General features: G+C 50.0%; 1 protein-coding gene across 4 annotated transcripts in view; it reads right to left on the bottom strand.

Annotated features, from left to right (window-relative positions):
- The window catches only part of PRIMA1 (proline rich membrane anchor 1), a 65,755-nt gene extending 53,571 nt beyond the window's left edge, over positions 1-12,184 (bottom strand). The window contains exons 1-3 of one of the 4 annotated variants that reach the window (XM_069558678.1): positions 11,611-12,167; positions 10,680-10,803; positions 2,958-3,093 (exon numbers count right to left, since the gene is read on the bottom strand). In XM_069558678.1, coding sequence (XP_069414779.1) covers positions 2,958-3,093; positions 10,680-10,772 — 229 coding nt within the window. In that variant the 5' untranslated portion in view covers positions 10,773-10,803; positions 11,611-12,167. Of the gene's footprint in view, positions 1-2,957; positions 3,094-10,679; positions 10,804-11,425; positions 11,506-11,610 lie in introns of those variants that run through there. The other 3 variants (XM_069558675.1, XM_069558677.1, XM_069558676.1) reach the window with 3 other exon arrangements.
- Positions 12,185-25,006: the final 12,822 nt, after the last annotated feature.

Consider the following 25,006-nt stretch of genomic DNA (forward strand, 5'->3'; position numbering starts at 1 on the left):
AAACAGATAACTAACTGTTAAGGCTGATGGAATCCTGGAAACTGGAGCCACAGGGACTGAGCCAGCTTGAGAGAAAAGGAGACCCAGGAGAAATCAGAACAGAGAGATGGAGACAGAAACCCAGTTCATCATATAAGACCTGTTGCTGGAATACTCCAACACATGAGCCAAAAACCAAACATCTCTCTCTAGCTTTCACATCACTCATGCCACTTCAAGATGGGTTTCTGCCACTCCTAACTGAAAAAGTTGCATCATAGAATCAAACAACACCTGCTGTTCTCTCACCCAGAAGTGCCCTCAGCCCCCAAGCTTACATGAGGTGTCTGGCACTCACACCTGGCACTCCTGCCCACTTACCCTCCTCTACAGCCCCCCGCCTGGCTTCAGGCCTTTGTAGGTGATCTGGGGCCTGGAGTATCTCAAGGGTCCCCACTTGACCCCAGGCAGGCAGCTCACCCCAGTCCACCCCCTATGTTGTCAGGAAAGTTGACTTTCGGAAGCAGATGGTATGTCACTTCTTTGCTTAATACCTCCATGGGCTCGTGGCTACCCAGAGCAGGGTTTCCTAAAGGAAGGGGTGCACGTCCCTGGGGGTAAGTGAGCTGGTCTTAGACAGCACATGGAGCCGGCACCCAGACACATGGAAACATAGAACAAGAAACTTAAGCTCCTTTTGATTCTCTTGCAAACCTTCTGCTTTCTTTCTAGAGAACACCTCTGTGAGGGATGAGTGTGGCTCTGACAGGTCTCTCCAGCTCCCTTTTTAGCAGAAAAAGAGAAGCCCTCGAGCTTAGACCCTTCCATGACAGGCCGGAACATTAAAACACTGGTTTGTGTCCATTGCCTTTGTTTTTACAGTCACCTTCTATTTATGTAAGTGATTCCGGTTTTGCACTGAGAATAGTTACAGAAAGTTTCCTTTGGAGACTAATTTGTATAAACACAAAAGTGAGTCTGTTTAAAGTAAAAAAAAAAAAAAAAAAAAAGAAAGAAAGAAATAAGGCAAACCAAAGGAGGCATTTGGATACGGTGAATGTTTGGCAAATAACGGTAAAACAGGATGAAATGTAACCTACTGAGCCAGGCACACAAGGCCCTTCACTGTCTACCCCTTGACATTCCTTCAAACCCTTGGAGGGGCTTGGGCCTCCCGAGACAACTTACAGAGTCATACGTCTAAGACTTTGCTCTTGCCGTTCCTCCTGCCCAGATGCCCTTTCCCCATAACCTCCTCATCAACCTAGAACAATTCCACTTACTATGAAGACCCAAGTCAATGTCACTGTTTCCTATGGTTGGAGTTTGGTCCAACTACTCTAGGATTTTCAGTGGACCTAGAGAGCAATTTCTGTGCTCCCTCAGGTGACTTTGTGTGGGTTCCCTGAGGCCAAGAGATCCCAGAAACCAGAATGGTCTTTCAGGTCTGTGTCTGGCACTAGAGGCTCAGTTAGCACAAGATGAACTGAACAGACTCTAACTGGGGGATGTAGACCCATCAGGTACCAACATGCCTGGAGGCAGCGCAGACCTGGACTCTGAATAGTGGAGGGAGAAGGAATTCTAAGGCAGGGAAGGGAGTGAGGGGCAGGGGCCTGAGGCTGGGCCCCGTAGCTTTCCTTCAAGAGAGAGGAGAAAGGTGAGCATCTTGGGATAGTGGGATCCTGCGTGGTACTGCAGCAGAGGGCCTGGTAGGCTGAGGTTCTTGATTCTAACGTGCATCTGAATCCCCTCAGGACTTGTCAGGATGCCAGCTCCGAAGCCCCACCCCAAAGGCTCTGACTCGGTGGGTTACAGTGAGCCTGTGAAGCTCCACTTTAAAACAAATGCTTCAGGCCACATTGAAGGCCACTCTCTGGAAAGCACTGGGCCACAAGTGTCAGGGAAGACTGGACACAGGTAGAGACCCTAGGGCTTCCCTGGTGGCTAATGCGAGAAGACGCGGGTTCGATCCCCGGGGAAGGGAATGGCAACCCACTCTAGTATTCTTGCCTGCAGAATGCCATGGAGAGAGGAGCCTGGTGGGCTGTTGTCCATGGGTCACAAAGAGTTGGATGCAACTGAGATACTAGCACTTTCACTTTTTTGGGGGTGGGGGGACCTATAGACAAAATGCAGGAATACACATGAACTGCCAAAGGTCCCCAGCACACTGCATCCCAGCCTGGACACTGAGAGCCTGAAAACAGGGCTTCCCGGAGAAAAAACCTCGTCAAGGTTATTTCAAATATGCCCCCAAATAACTCAACAGAGATATGTTTAATGAGGTGGATCCATGCATGAGCTCATGCATTCTACAGGCCGCAACTTGGGTGATCCAATCAAAATACAGAATCTCTTGTTAGAGACCTTATCAACTGGCGATTGCAGACATGGAGCTTAACCCCTGCGGGTCAGGACTGAGGCTCTTTCTGGCTAAAGAAGCCCTCCTTTGTTTGCAATCAAATTGTTCAGAGATGAAATCCAGGCAAACAAGTGGGGGTTGGTGGGGGGTGAGGGCGGAGGTTAGCAGAATAGACTGCAAATAGCCGGGAGGCATCTGTGTAACTTTGTTCCCAGAGCCTCCTCTTGCGTTCTATACCAATTGCTGTCTTACACGTGAACGAAGATCAGAAAGCGCAACCGTGCTCACGGGAGGGGGATTTCAGGCCAGCGTCCGTGGCTGGCCCCTCTTCAAGGTCTGGCCTTCGGAACAATCCAGGCAGAGTCACTCATCAAATGGAGATTGACTTTTATCTGATTACCCGATGGAGAAACATCCTTCTCCATCTCACAGGAGCATGCTGTGGGAAAGGCGTTTTGCAGACTGCAGGGAAAAGTTGGGCCTTGGCTTCCCTCCTGCTCGGCCAGTGGAAAATTACAAAGAAAGCAAGGCTGCCCTCTGCTCTCCTCAGGGGTTCTTTCTGGGCCCCGGAAAACACAGAGAGAAACCGGAAACGGAGCGAGCCTGTGCTTACCTGGGGCGGAGAGGAGTCTGGGAGGCGGCGGGGGCGGCGGGGGCGGCGGCAGCGGGGGCGGGGGCCGGCACTGGCAGACGTGTTGACAGCTGTCGGTCACCTTGGAGCAGGACTTCTGGGGCTCACCGTGCGTCACCTGCAGAAATGGGCACAGGTGCCCAGGAGGAGCCAGTGAGGCCACTGGGAGCCCAGATGCTCCCTCCCCACCGCTCCCCCCAACACACCTCACCACCCCCGGCCTCGGCAGGAAGGACAGAAGCTGGGTTGGCTCAAAAAAAACCACTTTATGGGAGGCTGGCCTGGAAGGACTGGAGAGCAAGGTTTCATTTCTAGCCCTGCCAGGAACCAGCCATGGGACCGGGGCAATAGGCTTGGGCACCCGTGAGAGGCAGACGAGTGTGTGAAGGTGAACTCCTAGAATCTCCCCATCGAACAAATGAGGAAACTCAGGCCTAGGCAGGAGAAGTGGCCGCCTGAGGCTCTCACACCCAGATGGTGACAGGACACTGATTCTGCCTCTTCAGTAACCTGACCCACTGCCTGCTTCTCCAGTCTTCCTTGCTACCCGGCAGGACCAAGGCCTGGCCTCCTCTCTGGCCACAGCTCTTGATGGCCTTCCTGTGTCCACTCTGGGCCAAGTTCCCCTCATCTTGAAGGAGGCCCGTTACCCAGCCAGGCCTCTTCTTTGGTGGCTGTGTGACTAAGGGAACCGGAGCAACATTCCCAGTAGTATCCACGAGGCCCCCAGTGGTCTTGTGGGAAACACCCCTGACCAAACTGCCTGCGCTCAGCCCCCACCAACCCTGAATGCCTGTCCACAGCTCAGGGGATCCCATGTCCACAGCTCAGCGGATCCCATGGCCACAGGCCCTGCGCAGGAAGGCAGCCCCCCCTTCATGCTCTGGCCCTCTGCTCTGCTCTCAAAGCCCTCTTTCCGGTCCTGGGCTCCTGGCTGTGCTCCCACCTTTTGCACTGGCTGCTCCAATGGCCTGGAATTTTCTCCCACATCTTCCCCCCTGCTTTACCCGTTATTCAGCTCAGCTATCACCTCCTCAGGGAAGCATCTCTGACCGCCCTGGCCAGGTCATCTCGCCATTACAAGCTCTCCTGGTACTGGATTTCACTCTACGGGACAGAAATCTACATCGGAGTGTTTACCTAGTTCATCCTCCTGTTTACTGGACTCTAAGGTCTGTGGGGTCAGGAGTCAGGCCTTTTTCCCCTTGCCATCATATCACCTAAGCAAATGCCTGAAATTCACCAGAATTCACACCTCTTGAATCCTGGGTTGGTGTTCTTCTGACTTTAGTCCCAGTCTCCCCATGTGTAAGCTACAAAGGGGAGCAAAAGTGGGTGGGTGTTCACATAGGGGATGTCAGCTGCTTGCACGTTAGACTCTCCAGGCATCTTTAAAAGATACTCATGCCTGAGCCTCTCTCATGCCAGTCAAATCAGAATTTCTGCAGGTGGAGCTGGGCATGCAAATTTTGTTGAAGCATCCTGGGTTAAACTTCCAGTGCATAGCCAATGAGAGAATGGCTGGTTTAGACCCACTCGCAGCAACCCTCCCTATGGCAGACAGCCATACATCTTTGAGTTTAGCATTTTCTGTCTGTCCCAGGGAACAGCTGATTTAAAGACATGAAGGAAAGAGTTGGTGGTCACCTGCTACCTCAGGGAGGGCCACAGTTCATTTCTCTGGCTGTCATCTCTCATGAGTAGAAACCCACGACCTCAGTTTCTCTGCAACCAGCCAGGGTAGGCCTGCCTTTGGAGGCCAGTGTAGACTCTCTGCTGCACGTGTCCCGGGCTGGCAGAGACAGCCAGCAGGGCTCGGCTGCTCCCTTGATACACGGCAGATGTGAACAGGACAGGTAATGGCACCAGGAGGTGGACTGATTCACAGCCCTGACTGAATATCTACAAGGCCACGAAGCTCCTGCTCACCACCTTTTAGTGTTTTTAAAGGACCACTGACTGCATTTCAAACCCTGGAAGGCCATCTTATCTCACAAGAACATATCCTCAGATGGTGAGCCTTTTCTCGGTTATCTTATGGAGCTGATGAACTCCTTAGATGTCACGGCCAAACCACTGACTTCTGCCCCAGCGCAGCGGTCAGCCCTCTCATCACCCATCACGGAGACTCTTCTCTGGATTCCGACCTTCCAAGACCCTGGGGCCTGCTTGAAAGCTCCCTTCTCCCAACCGCTGGCCTCTGAGATCGCTTCTACACTGAACTCCACCAAGTCTGTGAACATCAAGCAATGCCGTTCTCAAAGCAATTACTTCCCTGTTCTCCAAGGTGCAGTTCACACGAGAAGGTTCACGACGAGCACATTTGTTTAACCTGGCCCAACCCAGTGACCTATTTTTGTGAGAGGCTAGGAGGGCACAGATGGATCAGAGGGCTTCATGTGATGAAATTACAAACAGAGAAACCAGGATGGAGTTTCGTGGCGGAAGGGGGTGGGAAAGTGAAGGCACACCCTACATCTTAAACATCTGGCCTCTGGTATCGCAGTCCCACTGAAAAGGGAGTGAGCACAGTTGCTTAACCAACCATAAGAACACACTAATATTGTCACCACCCTATTAGCCAGCCTGGGTGGGCTATCCTCCCGGAGGCGGGGGCCCACTTGGGTCCCTCACTGGTTTGGACCAGTACAGGCCTGTGGCTGCTGCACCTCCCTTGACTGACAGCTGGTAACACACGCTCTGCATCCACATCGGTACATCCTTCAGGCCCAGCTCTTACACGGTCTTCCCGGGCAAGCCATCCTGAAGCCCACAGCCCCCAGAATTAGACCCAGCTACCCAGTGCTGCCCTTTCACTTCATAAACCCTCCTCTCTGGGGCACTTTCCCCCTGTTACGTAATGTCTGTCTCTGCACCCCGCCCCCCCCCAACCAGCAACACACACACTAAGCTGTGAGCGTCTTGGAACAGAAAGGCAGGTGGGTCGGTGCTTTATGAGTCCTGATGGAACATGACTTCCTGAGCCTTACTGTGTGTCAGTCATGGGACACAGGTGCTGATTTCACCACGAGAATAATCGAGAGATGGAGCTGGTATCATCCATACCTATAGAATGACAGGCTGGGCAAGGCTAAGTGATGGACCAGAGTTGCACCAGGCCTGACATTCAGCTGGTGCTCAGTGCAAACGTGTGCTGTGGAAGGTCTGCCTGGCAGTGGAGAAACATGCAACCTACCCCGGACCCCAGTTCCAGGACCATTAGTTCCGCGGATCGACGGTGCTTTGTTTAGACCAGTAAAGAGGAATCCTCAATACCACACGCTTGTCTCAATCCCTGGCCTGGTTGGGTTACATCCTGGGAAGTCTCACAGGAGAGTAAACTTGCCCCTGAAGTCACCTGCTCTTAGCTGGACTTGACCGAGGAGGAGCAGAGGCCCAGAGAGGGTCAATGACCCGCCTAAAGCCTGTACTGTGACTTCCTGTGACCGCGTTTTATTCCAGTCTTACTATCACCCGCCTTCCTTTCCCTGCTCCGCAGTGTTCTCCTGAGGCCAGAATCCTGAGGTCCAGAGAGGCCCCGAGAGGTCCCGCAGTCACCTGCATTTTGTCCCCGGCACTGTGGTCTGGGGAACACGGGGCTCGTGGCAGCCAGTTCCCACCCCTGGCCTCCTCAGGAGTCCCTGAATCTATCCACTTCTCATTCCACGGCCACAGCCCTAAACTAAGGCACCACCACGTCTTCACAGCTCCCTCGCCTCTCTCCAGGGCTGCCTGGTAAACTATAGGACACCCTGTAAAATTTTAGGTAAACAATAAACACTTTTAAGTATGAATACGTTCTAAAGATTGTATGGAGGATACCTATGTTCAAGAATAATCCATTGTCTATCTGAAAATTTAACTGAACAGTCTATATTCTTTTTAAAGATTTTTTGATGTGGACCTTTTTTTAAAGCCTGTATTGAATTTGTTATAATATCGCCTCTCTTTTATGTGTTGGTTTTTTGGCCACCAGGCATGTAGGATCTTAACTCCAACCAAGAACTAAAACCGCATCCCCTGCATTAGAAGGCAAAGTCTTAACCACTGATTCACAATGGAAGTCCCCAGCTTGTATTTTTATTTGCTAAATCTGGCAACCTGACTCTCATCAACCCCTTGCCTCGATCCTTCCCTGAATCCTAATCTTCTGTTGAAGCCGGTTGGAGATTTCTAAAATGCTAATTTAAGACTGTGTCATCTCTTTCTTAGAAAAACTTTCCCTGGCCCCCAGAGTCTTCAGGATCAAGCCCAAACTGTAAGACACGACGTTAGTGGCTTACAACAGAGACCTCACCTGGGGAACCCTCCCCGGGGTTCTTCCAGTGCCCTGCCCTCTCCTCCCACCTGGGAGCTGTTCCCTCCACAGTCTGGACACTTCACTCAACTCACAGTTGCATCCTGACTCCTGACTTCTTGCTCCTGTCTCGGCTAAAGCACTGTACCTGCATTTTCTCTGGATCTTCCACCAGCTCCCATCTCTAAGCTATTTGCTCCTACCAAGCGTACTTGCCTGCCATGACTTGTTTAACAATCTCTCCAGAGCTAGACTGTCAGCGCCATGAAGGCAGGGACCCCTACATTTCCCTTGCCCTTAACATGGGGCCTGGCAAACAGTAGGTGCCGGTTAAATGCAGCTGACTAAATAAGTGACGCTGTAATGACTGTCCACAGGGGCGGGGGCTTGGCAATTGCTTGGGATGGTTCCGTGTTGCCGCTCAGAGACCCACAGGCCCGGATCTGAGCCTGTCTCTCCGACGACTGCTTTCGGAGGGCGCCCACAAAGATGATGGCTCCTGGCATCTTTTATCGAGACAGGCCAGCACCACAGTAACTTGATGAGACACACTCCTGTCACACCTAATAAATTCGCCAGCCTGTCATCCTCTTCACTTGCAGAAAAAAAGGACTCGTCTGGAAGTGAACTTAGAAGAACGCTAAATCACAGAAGCTCAGAATCTCAATTCCAGACACATGAAGGAAAAAAGAGAGAAAAGGCTTAACAGTGCCCCCACCAACCTTGCGGCTATTTAATGTCATCTGACTTTAATGATTAAGTTTCTTTTCATCTAGGAAGCAGCCAGAGGCTCCGGGGCTGATCTCAAGGTTGGAACCTGGTGCTTAGAGGGGCCACACAGAGCTCTGGCTTCATCAACCATCCCGTTAATTACAGGACTTGGTTGTGCTGGCTCACACTGCCAGATGTTTACAACTCCTCCAGCAAAAAGCTCATAAAAGCATAGACAGATTTTTTTTTTCTATTCAAGAAACTCCTGTGACGTCACACATGATAATCTCTCCACTTAAAGGGAAACACATGGCTTTGTGCACTTCAACTTTTCTCCCCTCTCTTCTCCTGAATTCAGTTCTGTTGCTCAAAAATCAGATTGATTCATTCCAAAGCCCCCTTTCCCCTTGGTTTCTCAGCCCTTATCATTTGTAGATTATTTTTCCAGCGCCTCCAGGCAAGATTTTATCCATTCTGTTTGTCTGGAGGGTTTCTTTCTAATTGATTTTCACAAAAATTGATTTATATTGAGTAAGGAAATCTGAAATACACACACACACACATTTGCTGGTGGAAGTACTGCCTGGCTGAAGGACACTGCTTAAAAAAGGAGCTACTTTACAGAATTATTTCTCTTGGTGGTGGGGGTGTGTGGGGAGGTGGCAGGTCTACTGTCTCTATCCTGCTAGTTCCCACAGCAGAATTCCAGTTCTTGGAGATTAACAACATCACCATGTTGCTCTCCATACTAGCTGGAAAAGTCTCCCAGAAGAAGGCAAACTGTAAACAAATGAATATAAAAAGGAAGTGAGCGGAACATCTGAGGTTCAGCTAAAAGTTGAATGAGAAGAACTGGTCCCAAACCACCCAAATGTTTAGAAGTGACAAAACTCTGAATCCCAAGAAGGCACAGCTGAGTTTAATAGCTGCCGTTTCACACATTAAACAAAGCTGTCAATTCCTAAAGGAAAACAATTGTGAGTGAGACAGAGGCAAGCCAGAGAAGAGAGCAGAGGATGGGGCTGGTGCTGGCGAAGGGGGTGTGTATGCCCCCCGCCCCCACTCAAGCAGGCCCACTATCTCAAGCTCTCCATGTAGATAGCTGGTTCCAGCAATAGGGCCCCTAGTTATCTCCCAGTGGTCACCAGGGCTGCCATCCAAACAGGACTGACCAAGTTCGTTCTCAGCGGCGCCCTGTCGCTTGGGACAGCTCATGAAACTTGGTGGCCTGGCAAACAGTGTTGCCTCATCCCTTCTCTGAACTGGCACCTCCTACTCAGGGCAACTATCTGAATAGTTCCCAGCCCCCAAAATGCCACCAGAACATGGAGCTGCAAATATCCCAGAGTGGGCTTTTCAGTGTCTGAATTGGTAAAAATATCCTCCAGACCCTGCAGAACCTCTAACAATTCAAAAGTGTTGCTGGGACTATGTAGCGATCAACAGAGTACCTGGCTAGCCAGACAGATGAACGATGTTACCCTATCGGTGACTTCCTAACATCAATAATGGCAGAACAACCTCCATTCAGTGTTTAGTATGGTTGAGGCACTGAGCTAAGCAATCTTTATCTCATCTGCTGCTGCTGCTGCTAGGTCGCTTCAGTTGTGTCCGACTCTGTGCGACCCCATAGACGGCAGCCCATCAGGCTCCACCATCCCTGGGATTCTCCAGGCAAGAAACTGGAGTGGGTTGCCATTTCCTTCTCCAGGTACTTATAATTGCACAGTGAGGAAGTAGAAACTAAGGTCCAGAGAGGTTAAGCACACTGTCTAAAGCTCCCCAGCTGGTAAGGGGCAGAGGTGGAGCTCAAAATTCACCGTGCGTATGTGATAAGTCGCTTTGGTCGTGTCCAACTCTTTGCAACCCCAAGGACTGCAGCCTGCCAGGCTCCTCTGTCCATGGGATTCTCCAGGCAACAATACTGGAGGGGGTTGCCAAGCCCTCCTCCATGGGATCTTCCCAACCCAGGGAGCTGGCAACAAAATTCACCTCTTCACCATTACAATGGACCACTGACTGTGTGTTCTGGGAAGCACCAAGGACCATCCCATCTATCCATCTCTCTGACCCTAACACAGGTCACTGGAGTTGGTGGCTATTTGGTCTCTGTCCAGGAGGCATGATGGGCCCAGGGTGAGGATTCCATCCTCAGGCAATCCTTAGAGATGGACAACACCTTCCTACATTCCCCCATCAATAGCCACTTTGCAAAATCTGTCCCACATCCTCAGCTCCACTGCCTGCCAGGAGCACAGTCGCTTCTGTGTTGTAGTCCAGTTTAAGAAGGCTACTGTGAAGTTTTACTAAAGGCTCTGATAGGAAATCAAGAGGGTATATTCTTGGGATCATGTTTTCTTTCTAAGTTTGCCAAAGCTCTAAGGTTTCTTTCTCTGCATTTCTGCAATGGAATATTATCATCCAGAAGGCATTCCCTGTGACCTGTCTGTTCCAAGGCGCTGTCCTGTGGGCCTCACTCAGCAGGCCAGGACTGAAGTCTCTTTCAGGAGTTTCTTATCTTTCCATGGCCAGAGTACAGGGAGCCAGAGCATCTTTTCTCTCCCTAAACTCTTCCCCGGGACCAATCGGACCGGCAACTGCAGAAAGCCAGGGTCGTGGGAGTGAAGGGACAACCCCTCGCTACCCCGTCCTGCCCAGGAGGTCGTCCTGGGCGCGCAGCCCGCGCCGCCGCTCACCTGCACGAAGCCCCAGAGCGGGTGGAGCGCGCAGTGCAGCAGCAGTGACGGCCAGCAGCAACCTCGGCGCAGCACCAGATCCCGGAGGAGCATCTCGGCCCGCGGCTCCCGCTCCCGGGGCGAACTGTTAGGGGAGCAAAGCTCGAGTCAGCTGGGCTCCCCGGGCACCATCCTGGTGGCGCACCCTCACCCGCAGCAGTCCGAACGCAGTGGGCACTCCCCGCACCCTAGAGCACCCTCGTGACCCAAGCCTGGCCCTTCACTCCAGCTTGCACCCTCGCCAACCCTTGGTGCACACTAACGGAGGCCGGCATTCCGGAACTCACACTCCGTCGTGGCGCACGCCCCCCAAATCCTGCGTGCGTACCTTGGCCCCCAAGCACACCTCCAGAAACAGCCAAGCGCTCTTCCCGAGCCCCGTGCACCTCCCCAGAAACAGTCGTGCACAACTCTCTCCCACTGTGAACACACTTCAAACCCGGCGGGCGCCGCTCACCCTGTGTGCACACCCACAGAACCTGCCGCTCACACCCACCGACTGCTGCCCGCACATTCGCTGACCCCCGCATGTACGGCACCGTGAAATCACACGCCGCGGGCACCCTGTCTGCCCCTCCGGCCCTCACTGCGCACACTGCAACGGAGGCACCTCGGTGCGCTCCCCGCTAGCCCTCGCGCGCTCCGCCGAGCCCCGGCCTCCCGCCTCAGGGCGGGAGCTTCCCCCGCGTCTCCATCTCCGCCCGCACCTCTCCAGTGCCTCACGCCACCTTGCCTGGCGGCGGCCCCCACCGATCCTCGGCGCGGGGAAGAGAGGTCCTCGCTCGCTCCCCCCGCCCGAGGCAGAATCTGGTCGCAAGCCGCCGGACGGCCCCCATTTAAAGCCAGCCGCCTCCCCAGTCCCCCGCCCTCTAGGCGGGGCCTCGGTCCTCACCCTGGCGACTGCGCGGGCGCCGAGGGGCTTCACATGCCGAGGAGGAACGCCGGACACTGGAGCAAAAGTTTGCGCGCGGCTTGGGCCTCCCGGGCGGCTGAGCCCGGGGCCCGGGCAGGGCGCGCTCGCACGGGGCGCAGGGCGCGGTGGCTCCGGCTGCGCCTGGCCGCTCGCGGGCCGGGAGGGGCGGCACCCCGCTCCTAGGAACGGGGCGGGCTGCCGAGGCGGAGGCGGAGGCGGAGGGCGGGGAAAGTCTCCTTCAAGCCTCCCGGAGCCGGCGGCGCGTACCCTCCCGGGTCCCCGCCCTTCGCGGTGGCGCCGCGCGGCTGCCCGGGGCGCGGGGGTGCCTGGCTCGGACCGCCCCTCACGCCGGCCCGCAAGAAGCAGCGGCCAAAGGCACTGGCCTGGAGCCCCCGCTCCGGCCGCAAGGCAGCGGGCGGAGGCGAAATAAATAATGCACGAAAAAGGAAAACAGACGTGAGCCGAGCCAGAGCTCGCCCGCCTCCCGCCTGGGTGCTGCGCGCCCGCCCGCGCTCTCCGCCGCCGCCGCCGCCAGCGCCGCTGCAGTGATTCCTCGTCTCCATCTAGCGAGGCTATTGTGTATTGGGCGCTTAATAATTTATTTATCCACCCGCGAGGAAGAGGACTCCCAGCTCCCGAGGGGACTTGCTCCTTGCCTGCTGTCCTCTTCCCCTTCCGCCTCCCTTACAAGTTTCTTCTAGGCGGCGAGAAGGGGGTAAGGACTGATTTGCGGAGACCCCTTCTTTTGCCCTCGATCCTTGCGGACTCCCTCCCCTCCCCCGCCCCATTCCGAAGAAGGCGAAAATGCCCGGGTGGCCCAGGCTGGAGGTGCAGACCGCCCCTCCTGGGGCCAAGTGCTGTGTTCTCTCTTCTGTGGTCCTGGGCCTGGACACCGCTTCTGCTACTGCTACTGCTAAGTCACATCAGTCGTGTCCGACTCTGTGTGACCCCATAGACGGAAGCCTACCAGGCTTCTCTGTCCCTGGGATTCTCCAGGCAAGAACACTGGAGTGGGTTGCCATTTCCTTCACCGCTTCGGCCACTACATATTGGAAAGAGTTGCCAACGGCCCCTGGGGAGGGCCTCTCCACCCTCCACCGCTGCTTTTCTCAAACTCCTATTTGAGGCGAGATGTCAACAAGTCTTTGGCGAAGTAGCCGGTTATATCTCTGAAACAAGCTGCCCCGGCCCGCCCCACCGCCCCGCCCCGGTCTGCACCGCAGATACGCATGGCCTCTTCTGATGGGGTGGAAGCACTTGACAAACGCTTTGATTGTTTGAGTGGCCTTCCAGAGCACCCCACTCCGTCCTCCCGCAAGGCATGGACAATCCTATTTTTAGCTGGGGTCAGGACAGTGAGTGGAGAGCCTGACATCATAGCTCATTCATCGAAGGAACACTTAGTTTCTTTCCCCCATCTCTTCAGGCACCCTTGTCACCCCATATAAATACACACTCTTTGAGTATCAGCTGCTCTGCAAACCAGCTTTCAGACAAATTTCTTAGCGACCTCTTCTGTGCTGAGTGCTGACCCCAGGCATTTCTCCACACACTCTATAGAGACAGACGTATCTGACCCAGTGAGATGCTTGGACCCAAGGGAGAATGAGGCCCTGGCCCTTCCCTCTAACAGCTTGGGGTCTGATCTAGGAGACATCTAAATCCCTGGTGGCTCAGAGGTAAAGAATCTGCCTGCCAGTGCAGGAAATGCAGGTGGGATCCCTGGGTCGGGAAGATCTCCTGGAGAAGGAAATAGCAACCCGCTCCAGTATTCTTGCCTGGAGAATCCCAGGGACAGAGGAACCTGGTGGGGTGCCGTCTGTGGGTTCGCACAGAGTCGGACACGACTGAAGTGACTTAGCAGCAGCAGCAGCAGCAGCAGCCGGTATTCCTGCTTGGAAAACCCCATGGACAGAGGCGCCTGTAGGGCCTGCAGTTCATGGGGTCGCAAAGAGTCAGACACGACTGAGACTGAGCACATGTTAGGAGACAGATAATAAAAGCAGACAGTCCACTGTCCACAGCCATTCCACGGTCTTAGCATTCTGGTGTCAGCTAAAATGTGACAAAACCTCTATAAGTGGAGGGCAGAGCAATGAAGACCGGAGGCAGGGTCAGGAAAGCCTTGCAAGATTGGGTAACCTGCCAGGAGTGGGGGAATATTGCAAGCATTGGGAACCCCTTGGGCAAAGATGTGGAGATACTTGCTCATTGGTTCATTCATTCCATATACAGTGTCTGGGAATACCTACTAAGGATCAGATAGACCATTCTGTACTGGGTATACGACAGTGGACAAATCAGCTGTTGTTGCCTTGAAGGAACCCACTATCTAGGGAGGAGGGCAGATAGTTTTGGTGTAGTGAGGGAGGAGCTTCCTGGATGACGTTTTTTTCACCTGTGGTTTGAAGCAGGAGAATGAGGCATCAAATGAGCCCTATTGATCAGCTGAGGTTAAAATAATACTTCACATTCTATTACCTTCCCATTTAAGCTAGCCAGGGTATTTGGTTAAGTCTGTGACGGCAATCTTTTCATGTGGCAGCAGCCCCTGAGGTTAATATGGAGCTCTGTGCTACTGAAAAATGTTCTTAAATCAGATTTTAATTCAATTCTTACATCTCCGTGGGGTAAATATGACTGCCTCATTTGACAAGTTCAGAGATAAGGCTTTCTAGAATCACACAGTTGCTCACCTGGGATTCAGAAGTCTGGCCCCAAACAGAAGATTGATACTTCAGGAGAACCTAGGTGAGTTATGCCTGCTGGAAAGCCTGAATTATCCATTCTTGTCTTCAGTATTCCTGTACTGAACCCTGTCTGTCCATTTGTTGAGTGTCACCTGGCTCCACCTTCTCACAACTCTCCTAACACCACGAAATATGACACCTCCCTGAGGGTGAAAACGAGGCTCTTCCGTGGACCCACTCACGCCGTGGCAGGACCCAGGGAGGCTTGACTCCTTTCATCCCTTCTGGACCCATATGGAAACCCATAACTTGTCTGGGATGTCTGGGATCTGCCTACCCAGGCCAGGCATCTCTGCTCAGAAATTCAGGAAAGTGAAGCCTTGTAGCAAATTTTGACCAACAAAAGACAAGTGATGGGAAGGGCCCAGCATATGGATGGTAGCGGTTCCTTTGACCTGGCAGATGTCCAGGAGACGTGATTGAGTAACCGGCAACATTTTCTTCCAAAGATGCGCCAGCTCAGATAACACACAACCTCATAATTTTACTGCCCACCTTCCTTCAGTGGCTTAGTGGTATGCAGGAGCCCTGGGTTCAATCCCTGGGTCAGGAAGACCCCCTGGAGGAAGAAACGTCTGCCCACTCCAGTATTCTTGCCTGCAGAATCCCAGTGACAGAGTAGCCTGACAGGCTATATACAGTCCACGGGGTCCCAAAAGAGTCGGACACGACTGAAGCGACTTAGAGGCAGCAGCAATTCCTTTCTCACTTCCTTTTTCCTTTTATCTTTCTTGTCCTAGGACTGTAGCCTTCAATAAAGTGTAAGTAAGTGATCATTGCTTTACGCTCTATCTCCTGAGAAACCAGGGACAGTGGATACCACAAGTGCTCCAGAAAGCAAGTCTTCAGCATGAGATGTTGGAGCTGCACTTTCCGTGTCTGGAAGCCACCGGGGCCCCATTACTGAGGGGAAGCAGATCATATCAGGCATGCAGCTGACATTACTATTTCTAAAGCTTTGCCACTGGCTTAGTGAAATGAGATGGAACAGAAAGCAAGGCTATGGGAGGTCTAGTGTCCACTGCAGTTGATCAATGCAAGGAAATGATAATCATAAGGATTGCGAGGTTAGATGACTTCTTCCGACAGTCCTTGCAAAATGCAAGTGATAGGGAAGCTGTTTGCCAGTGTTAAGGCATGCTTTGTAAAGCTTTAAGGACACTTTCATCTCTTGACACCCACAAGGCACACTGTGCTAAGTAGACTCAGGATCTGATTGAAAGAGTGGCAGAGCTGGAAAGCATACTACACGTGCAGCCATACAGGTGTTCACATCAGGGCTCTGATAGGGAAGAAGCTGGACCTTGTGATATAGAATGGGAATACTGGGGTGAACAAGCCTGAAAATCTTGGGCCTGCAGGAGTAAGTGGTTCAACTAGTTGCTTACAGAAAATATAATACTGAAAACTCAAGGGCATGGAGGTCAGGTACACAGTCAATGGATGAACTCATGGGAGTGGACACAAAAGATGAGAGTTTCCTGTTTCATATTCATACTCAACAGGGAGCATTGATTGCCAGGGAGGCTCTCTGCAATCTGTTGGACAAGCATGACCCATCCTGTGGAAGCTAGCCAGCTGCTCTCTCTGGCCATCTGAGTGCTCCCCTGAATGACAGCCTGATTTGCTGAAGGCTGAGCTGTGGCCTCAACTTGGAGACAACAACCTGTGGGGTTGGGCCGTTGTTCTCTTGGATGTAGTGTGAGTTGACAGGTGTGTCTCCAACAGTAAGAAGACACAAAATCTGGGAACCAAGAAGTGAGGTAGGATTGGCCCTTCTGAGCCCACCTTTCGGTGAGATTCCCTGCAGACCCTGTGCTTCTTGCTTCTGCAAATGTAGACTCTGAAGGGTTAGAGGTCCTGGCTCCTAGAAGTTGAAGCTTCCACCAATGAACACAAACTGAAAGCTGTTAATTACCACCTGGGCACCTTGGGCTCCTCTTGCCAGTGAACCAGCAGACAGAGGAGTTGCAACAGTGATTCGGTGATCAGCCTTGATCACTGGGGATCTAGGGTTGCTGTCACACAGTATCTTGCCTTGTGCACATGCTCAGTCATGTCTGACTCTTTGCGACCCTTTAGACTGCAGCCCGCCAGGCTCCTTTGTCCATGGGATTTTTTCAGGCAAGAATAATGGAGTGGATTTCCATTTCCTCCTCAGGGGATCTTCCCAACTAGGGATCTCCTTTGTCTCCTGTATTGCAGGCAGGTTCTTTACCCACTGAGCTACTGGGGAGGCTTTGTTACACAGGAAGCATAGTGCATACCTGGCGCTACGAACTGAGTTATGTACACTCTTCTAATTCATATGTTGAAGCCATAATTCACCAGTGTGCCTGTGTTTGGAGAAATGGTCTTTAGGTGGAAATGAAAGTTAAATGAGGTCCTAAGGGTAGGGCCCTAATCTGATAGAATTAATGCCCTTTCCAGAAGAGAAAGACAGATCAGAACTCACTTTCTCTCTCTCTCTCTGCATGTGCTCAGAGGAAAGGCCTTGCAAGTCAGAAAGAGAGCTTTCATGAGAAACTGACTCTGCTGGACCTTTATCTGGGACTTGCAGCCTCAAAAACTATGAGAAAATGAATTTCTATTGTTTATATCACCTGTGTTTACACAGCCTGTGGTATTTTGTTATGGCAGCTCAAGCTGATTCTCTGGGATTCTCTGGAGCATCTCTGCTCAGAGACAATATGAATTGGCAGTTAAGACATCCAAAGGCCCTCCAGGTAGGAGCCCCAGATCAGCTGAAAACCTGGCCATAGAAATCTATAGTGGGAGGTGTGAGTGGGTGAAGATGAGGCAATCAGTTACGGCCCTGAGACCAGCAGCAGCAGCGGGACATAGCTTGGTTTGCTTATGCTTTTCTGTCTTGTTAGGAGGTTATAATCAACCACTTCAAAAATTGGACTTGCACCTTCATTCTTAAATCGATGGCATTTTCTTCTCAAGTTAGACACAGATAGCATAGGAGCATGTGAACAGTTTTGAATAATGCAAGGGATGGACTGTATTGGACCCTATTTAGGCACCTGGATATTTGTTTGGCTCTATCTGCTATCACTTCATGGCAAACAGATGGGAAAACAATGGAAACAGTGACAGACTTTCTTTTCTTGGGCTCCAAAATCACTGCAGATGGTGAGTGCAGCCATGAAATTAAAAAACAGTTGCTCCTTGGAAGAAAAGCTATGACAAACCCAGACGACAAGTTAAAAAGCAGAGACATTACTTTGCCAACAAAGGTCTGTCTAGTCAAAACTATGGTTTTTCCAGTAGTCATATACGGATGTGAGAGTTGGACCGTAAAGAAGGCTGAATCTGAAGGAATTGATGCTTTTGAACTGTGGTGTTGGAGAAGACTCTTGAGAGTCCCTTGGACTGCAAGGAGATCAAACCAGTCAATCCTAAATCAATATTCATTAGAATTACTGATGCTGAAGCTCTAATACTTTGGCTACCTGAAGTGAAGAGCTGACTGATTGGAAAAGACCTTTGTGCTGGGAAAGATTGAAGGCAGGAGGAGAAAAGATGACAGGATGAGATGGTTGGATGGCATCACTGACTCAATGGACATGAATTTGTGCAAACTCTGGGAGACAGTGGACAGGGGAGCCTGGAATGCTGCTGCCCATGAGGTTGCAAACAGTGGGACATGACTGAGTGACTGAATAACAATAAGTCTGCTTCCTCACTGTGCCCCATAGAGAAGACAACTGGCCCATCTCTTAACACTGTGGCTGTCTCAGCCTTCCCCAGGGCAGAGCTGAGCTTCACTGTGGCCTCCATCATGCCCACTGTGGGAGGGCCCCCAGCAGCAATGGGGCCACGCCCAGCCTAAGCAGACTCACGGAGGTTTGGGCTTCTACCACCAATTCCATACTCATGTGGAGCCTCACACTGTGGTGGGTGGGATCTGACTTCCTAGCAGCTATCTATAGAGGCCAAGGAATACGACCTGAAAGTGTAGAGAGGTAACTCCCTGTGATGTGAACTTTGATCAAGGAGAGACGAGGGTCTAGGAGGATCTGGTCAATCATCCGCCTCCCTGTCTCCCTCTGTGGCTCCATATGGCCTGTTTAAGTCTATCCTGTGTGACTGAGCAGTTGGCTGTGTTTTCTGGCAAAACAGTGGCCAGACCACTGTTGTTGTTGAGTCACTAAGTCATGTCTGACTCTTTGGGACTGCATGGACTGTAGCCCGCCAGGCTCCTCTGTCCATGGGATTTCCCAGGCAAGAATACTGGGGTGGGTTGCCATTTCCTCCTCCAGGGGGTCTTCCTGACCCAAGGATTGAACCTGCATCTCCTGCATTGGCAGGCGGATTCTTTACCACTGAGCCACCTGGGAAGCCCATGGTCAGACAGTGAAGGCCCCACATTTCCTCTGCCTTCTTTCCTTCCCTGCCTTCCTGTCTATTTCCTCTCACTCTTTCTGACCTAGAAATGCACCTCCCCCCCCGCCCCCCCCCTCCCCCCCGCACCATCAAATGTGTTATATTACATCTGCTTTACTTCCAGTTCCCATTCCTGGGGAGTTTAGGCTTAGACAAATTCTTAGAGGCTTTGTGGACCCTAGAGGGTGTGGGCAAGTGTAGAAGATGAAGTAGGATGCCACAGCAAAACTGGACATTTCATATCTGAAACTTCTGAAGAACTGTGGCAAATTCAAGTTCAATACTTAAATTCTTTAAGTATCTGAATGGTGCTCCTCAGGCCCCCACACCTGTGCATCCAGGCAAATTCGAGCTGGGAAGACTTGATGCAGCTTGAGAACATCACCTCTTGAGCTAGACTACTTGAATCTCACAAGCTGTGGAACCTTTGGAGAGTTCCCTAAACTTTAAAGCCGGCCTCCTTTTCTTTGTCTATCAAGAATTATAACAATACTTCAAGTTAGACTGCAGAATTCTTGAAAGGATTAACTGAGCTAACTCCTATAAACACTTAGCCTGATGCATAGTAACTGTTTAAGGAAAGCATCTCTAATTATTTTGAAGGATAGATAAAAGGGCAAAAATGCTACCCTTTTGCAGGAGTGCTAATTGGCATCAAGGATCTTTTTGACTAAAACAAAAGGAAACAAAGGAAACACTTTATGACCAACAAAAGAGTGCTCATTGAGCCATGAAATTATGCAGTCTAATGATGTCTTGAAATGCTGCAAATAAACATACAATTATTGAAAAAGACACTGGTGTTGTCCAAATTGTTCATTACCTCTGCTTGAATTAAATATGTAACTGTCCATGAAATATTTTATAGGTCAGCTGTCACTCTGTCCAGAGAGGACATTTCCCTGATGGACCTCATATGGTGGAGGGAGAACCCAAGTCTTTTCTAGGTATCGTTGTCCCAGACCTCAACTGGTCTTTCTAAGGTTGGTCCTACTCTCCAACCAGTAACCTAACAGCTGAGCTAGATTCATTATGAGGGTTCTGTGAGCAGATTTGCTTTGTCCCAAGCTCTGAGTTAGGCCCTTCCCCAAGAACATCTCGGTCTGGATTTCTTGTAGTCAGACCTTTGGACATAGAGGAGAGTCAGGAAGAAACCCAGATTTTAAACTTTTGTTAAAACCACCTTGGTCATCCTTTCTTAAATCTTAAGAAAGATCAAAGCTTTGAGGAAAAGTGTCTGGATTGGGAATGTTTTGTGGCACAACCTGGCCCAGTGCCAGGGAGTGGCATGGGAGAGTCCAATCTTTGTCATGGGAGAGTCCAATCTTTGTCATGGGAGAGTCCAATCAGATATAATCCAAGAGAACACTGGGTTGGAACTGCTTGGTGGGCCACGTCTCTGGCCCGGCAGGCCAAATCTAAATGCCCACCCAGCTGGGAGAGCCCGCTTCATCTCTTCTGTTCCATGTGCTGGGCCAGGCAGGAGCCATCAAGGTGAAGGAGACAAATCCTCGCCTCCAAGACTGCACTTCCTAGTCTAGGGAGAAGAAATATATAGGATCCTTACATTGCAAATAGGGCCACTTCTCTTCTCTGCTTTAAACTCCGCAAAAGACTCTCACACAGCACCCAAGCACCCCTGAGCCTTGGCACCCTCCCCCTCGCATCCACTCACCCCTTTGTATTTGATGTCTCAGCAATTCCTCCTGTCTCACATCTCCATGCCCTGTTCACCCTTTTTTCATGCACTGAGAATCCCCTCTCCTCTTGCCAACTTGACTAATTCCTATGCAGTCATCCCCGATTCCCTTCTCCTGATCTTAAACACCCCTCCATCATGGCCCTTTAATTATCAGGACATGGGCAGTCAGGGATACGACAGGGCATGGATTTAATGGAAAGAACTTGGATATTGGTGTTGCTTGAATGTAGGAGGAATATGGAAAGTTCCCTACACTTTTCTGAGTCTCACTCTTCCTGTCTGCAAAAGAAAGATGCTGCTACTCATTTTGCTGGGTTAAGCTCAGTTCAGTTCAGTTGCTCAGTCTTGTCTGACTCTTGGCGACCCCATGGACTGCAGCTCGCCAGGCTTCCCTGTCCATCACCAACTCCTGTAGCTTTCTCAAACTCATGGCCATTGAGTCAGTGATGCCAGTCAATCATCTCATCCTCTGTCAGCCCCTTCTCCTTCTGCCTTCAGTCTTTCCCAGCATCAGGGTCTTTTCCAATCAGTCAGTTCTTTGCATCAGGTGGTCAAAGTATTGGAGCTTCAGCTTCAGCATCCAATGACTATTCAGGACTGATTTCCTTTGGGACTGACTGGTTTGATCTCTTTGCAGTCCAAGGGATTCTCAAGAGTTTTCTCAAACACCACAGTTCAAAAGTATCAGTTCTTCAGTGCTCAGCTTTCTTTATGGTACAACTCTCACATCCGTTCAGGACTACTGGAAAAACCATAGCTTTGACTAGACTGACATTTGTTGGCAAAGTAATGTCTCTGATTTATAACATGCTGTCTAGATTTCTCACAGCTTTTCTTCCAAGTTGTGAAAGAAAATGCTTGAGCAAGTGTCTTTTAATTTTATGGCTGCACTCACCATCTGCAGTGGTTTTGGAGTCCAAGAAAATGAAGTCTCTTACTGTTTCCGTTGTTTCCCCATCTATTTGCCATGAAGGGATGGGACCAGATGCCACGATCTTAGTTTTCTGAATGTTGAGCTTTAAGCCAGCTTTTTCACTCTCCTCTTTTATTTTCACCAAGAGGCTTTTTAGTTCCTCTTCACTTTCTGCCATAAGGGTGGTGTCATCTGCATATCTGAGTTTCTCTGGCAATCTTGATTCCAGCTTGTGCTTCATCCAGCCCAGCATTTCACATGATGTACTCTGCATATAAGTTAAATAAACAGGGTGACAATATACAGGCTTGATGTACTCTTTTCCCAATTTGGAACCAGTCCATTGTTCCATGTCAGGTTCTAACTGTTGCTTCTTGACCTGCATGCAGATTTCTCAAGAGGCAGGTAAGGTGGTCTGGTAATCCCATCTCTTTAAGAATTTTCCATAGTTTGTTGTGATCTACACAGTTGAAGGCTTTGGCATAGTCAATAAAGCAGAAGTAGATGTTTTTCTGGAATTATCTTGCTTTTTCTGTATTCCAGCAGATGTTGGTAATTTGATCTCTGGTTCTCTTCCTTTTCTAAATCCAGCCTGAACATCTGGAAGTTCTCAGTTCACATACTGTTGAAACCTGGCTTGGAGAATTTTGGCATTACTTTGCTAGCCTGTGAGATGATGCAATTGTGTGGTAGTTTGAGTATTCTTTGGCATTGCCTTTCTTTGGGATTAGAATGAAATCTGATCTTTTCCAGCCCTATGGCCACTGGTGAGTTTTCCAAATTTGCTGACATATTGAGCGCAGCACTTTCACAGCATCATCTTTTAGGATTTGAAATAGTTAGACTGGAATTCCATCACCTCCTTGTAGTGATCCTTTCTAAGGCCCACTTGGCTTCACATTCCAGGATCTAGGTGAGTGGTCACACCATCATGCTTATCTGGGTCATGACGATCTTTTTTGTATAGTTCTTCTGTGTATTCTTGCCACCTCTTCTTTATATCTTCTGCCTCTGTTAGGTCCATACATTTTCTGTCCTCTATTGTGCCCATCTTTTCATGAAATATTCCCTTGGTATCTCTAATTTTCTAGAAGAGATCTCTAGTCTTTCCCATTCTATTGTTTTCCTCTATTTTTTTGCACTGATCACGTAGGAAGGCTTTATCTCTCCTGGCTATTCTTTAGAACTCTGCATTCAGATGGGTACATCTTTCCTTTTCTCCTTTGCCTTTAGCTCCTCCTCTTTTCTCAGCTATTTGTAAGTCCTCCTCAGACAACAATTTTGCCTTTTTGCATTTCTTTTTCTTGGTGATGGTCTTGATCACTGCCTCCTGTACAATGTCAGGAACCTCAGTCCATAGTTCTTCTGCCATTCTGTCCCTCAGACAGACTAATCCCTTAAGTCTATCTGTCTCTTCCATTGTGTAATGGACCACAGCCTTGTCTAACTCAATGAAACTATGAGCCATGCTGTGAGTGCCTCCCAAGATGGATGGGTCATAGTGTAGAGTTCTGATAAAACATGGTCCACTGGAGAAGGAAATGGCAAACCACTTCAGTATTTTTGCCTTGAGAATCCCATGAACAGTATGAAAAGTCAAAAAAATATGACACTGAAAGATGAACTCCCTAGGTCAACAAGTGCCCAGTATTCTACTGGAGAAGAGTGGGGAATTAACTCCAGAAAGAATGAAGAGACAGAACCAAAGTGAAAACAATGCACAATGCCCAGGTGTGGATGTGGCTGGTGATGGAAGTGAAGTCTGATGCTGTGAAGAAAAATACTGCATAGGAACATGGTTGGGCTCCAAACTCACTGCAGATGGTGACTGCAGCCATGAAATTAAAAGGCACTTACTTCTTGGAAGAAAAGTTATGACCAACCTAGATAGCATATTCAAAAGCAGAGACATTACTTTGCAGACTAAGGTCCGTCTAGTCAAGGCTATGGTTTTTCCAGTGGTCATGTATGGATGTGAGAGTTGGACTGTGAAGAAGGCTGAGCGCCGAAGAATTGATGCTTTTGAACTGTGGTGTTGGAGAAGACTCTTGAGAGTCCCTTGAATTGCAAGGAGATCCAACCAGTCCATTCTGAAGGAGATCAGCCCTGGGAATTCTTTGGAAGGAATGATGCCAAAGCTGAAACTCCAGTACTTTGGCCACCTCATGCGAAGAGTTGACTCATTGGAAAAGACTCTGATGCTGGGAGGGATTGGGGGCAGGAGGAGAAGGGGACGACCCAGGATGAGATGGTTGGATGGCATCACGGACTCAATGGACGTGAGTCTGAGTGAACTCCGGGAGATGGTGATGAACAGGGAGGCCTGGCGTGCTGTGATTCATGGGGTCGCAAAGAGTCGGACACGACTGAGCAACTGAACAGAACTGTGGAACATGGAAAGTTAGGTCTATGAATCAAGGTAAATTGTAAGTGGTCAAACAGGAGATGGCAAGAGTGAACATCAACGTTTTAAGAATCAGTGAACTAAAATGGACTGGAATGGGTGAATTTAATTCAGATGACCATTATATCTACAGCTGTGGGCAAGAATCCTTAGAAGAAATGGCATAGCCATCATAGTCAACAAAAAAGTCTGAAATGCAGTACTTGGATGCAGTCTCAAAAATGACGGAATGATCTCTGTTTGTTTCCAAGGCAAACCATTCAATATCACAGTAATCCAAGCCTATGCCCCAACCAGTAACGCTGAGGAAGCTGAAGTTGAACGGTTCTATGAAGACCTACAAGACCTTCTAGAGCTAACACCAAAAAAAAGATGTCATTTTCATCATAGGGGACTGGAATGCAAAGTAGGAAGTCAAGTGATACCTGGAGTAACATGCAAGTTTGGCCTTGGAGTACAAAATGAAGCAGGTCAAAGGCTAAGAGTTTTGCCAAGAGAATGCACTAGTCATAGCGAACACCCTCTTCCAACAACACGATAGATGACTCTACACATGGACGTCACCAGTTGGTCAATACTGAAATCAGATTGATCATATTCTTTGCAGCCAAAGATGGAGAAGTTCTATACAGTCAGCAAAAACAAGGCTGGGAGCTGACTGTGGCTCAGATCATGAGCTCCTTATTGCAAAATTCAGATTTAAATTGAAGAAAGTAGGGAAATTTTACTAGACCATTCAGGTATGACCTAAATCAAATCCCTTACAATTGCTGGGCTGAAGAGGGGAGTATTAGAAGTAATGCATATAAAGCTTTGAGCGCAGTGACTTCATAGCGCAAGCCCGCAAGAAATCATGTCCATTTTATTTAGTTGCAAGCTTGTCTCCCCTCCTAATGTTTCAGTCCTTGGGGGCAGAGGTTCTGCTTTGTTTATCTTTGAGTGCAGGCACCTGGCATCTAACAGGAGCTCCATAAATATTTGAGAGTGACTGTAAATCCAGTGCCACTGGACCTCTGTAGAAGGGTCCCCTTCACTTTCCAACCTCCTTTCACACTGTTGCCGAGTACCCCTCGCTCATCCTCCTTGCTATTTATACACTCAAGCCCAAGCCTGCTTCAAGGTCTTGGCCTGGCTGTTCCCTCTGCCTAGAACACCCTTCCCCCATTTCAGCAGGACCCAATCCTTCAAGTCTTTCAGGTCTTTGCTTATCTGTC

The sequence above is a fragment of the Ovis canadensis genome, chromosome 18 (assembly GCF_042477335.2).
Source record: "Ovis canadensis isolate MfBH-ARS-UI-01 breed Bighorn chromosome 18, ARS-UI_OviCan_v2, whole genome shotgun sequence".
Taxonomy (NCBI): domain Eukaryota; kingdom Metazoa; phylum Chordata; class Mammalia; order Artiodactyla; family Bovidae; genus Ovis; species Ovis canadensis.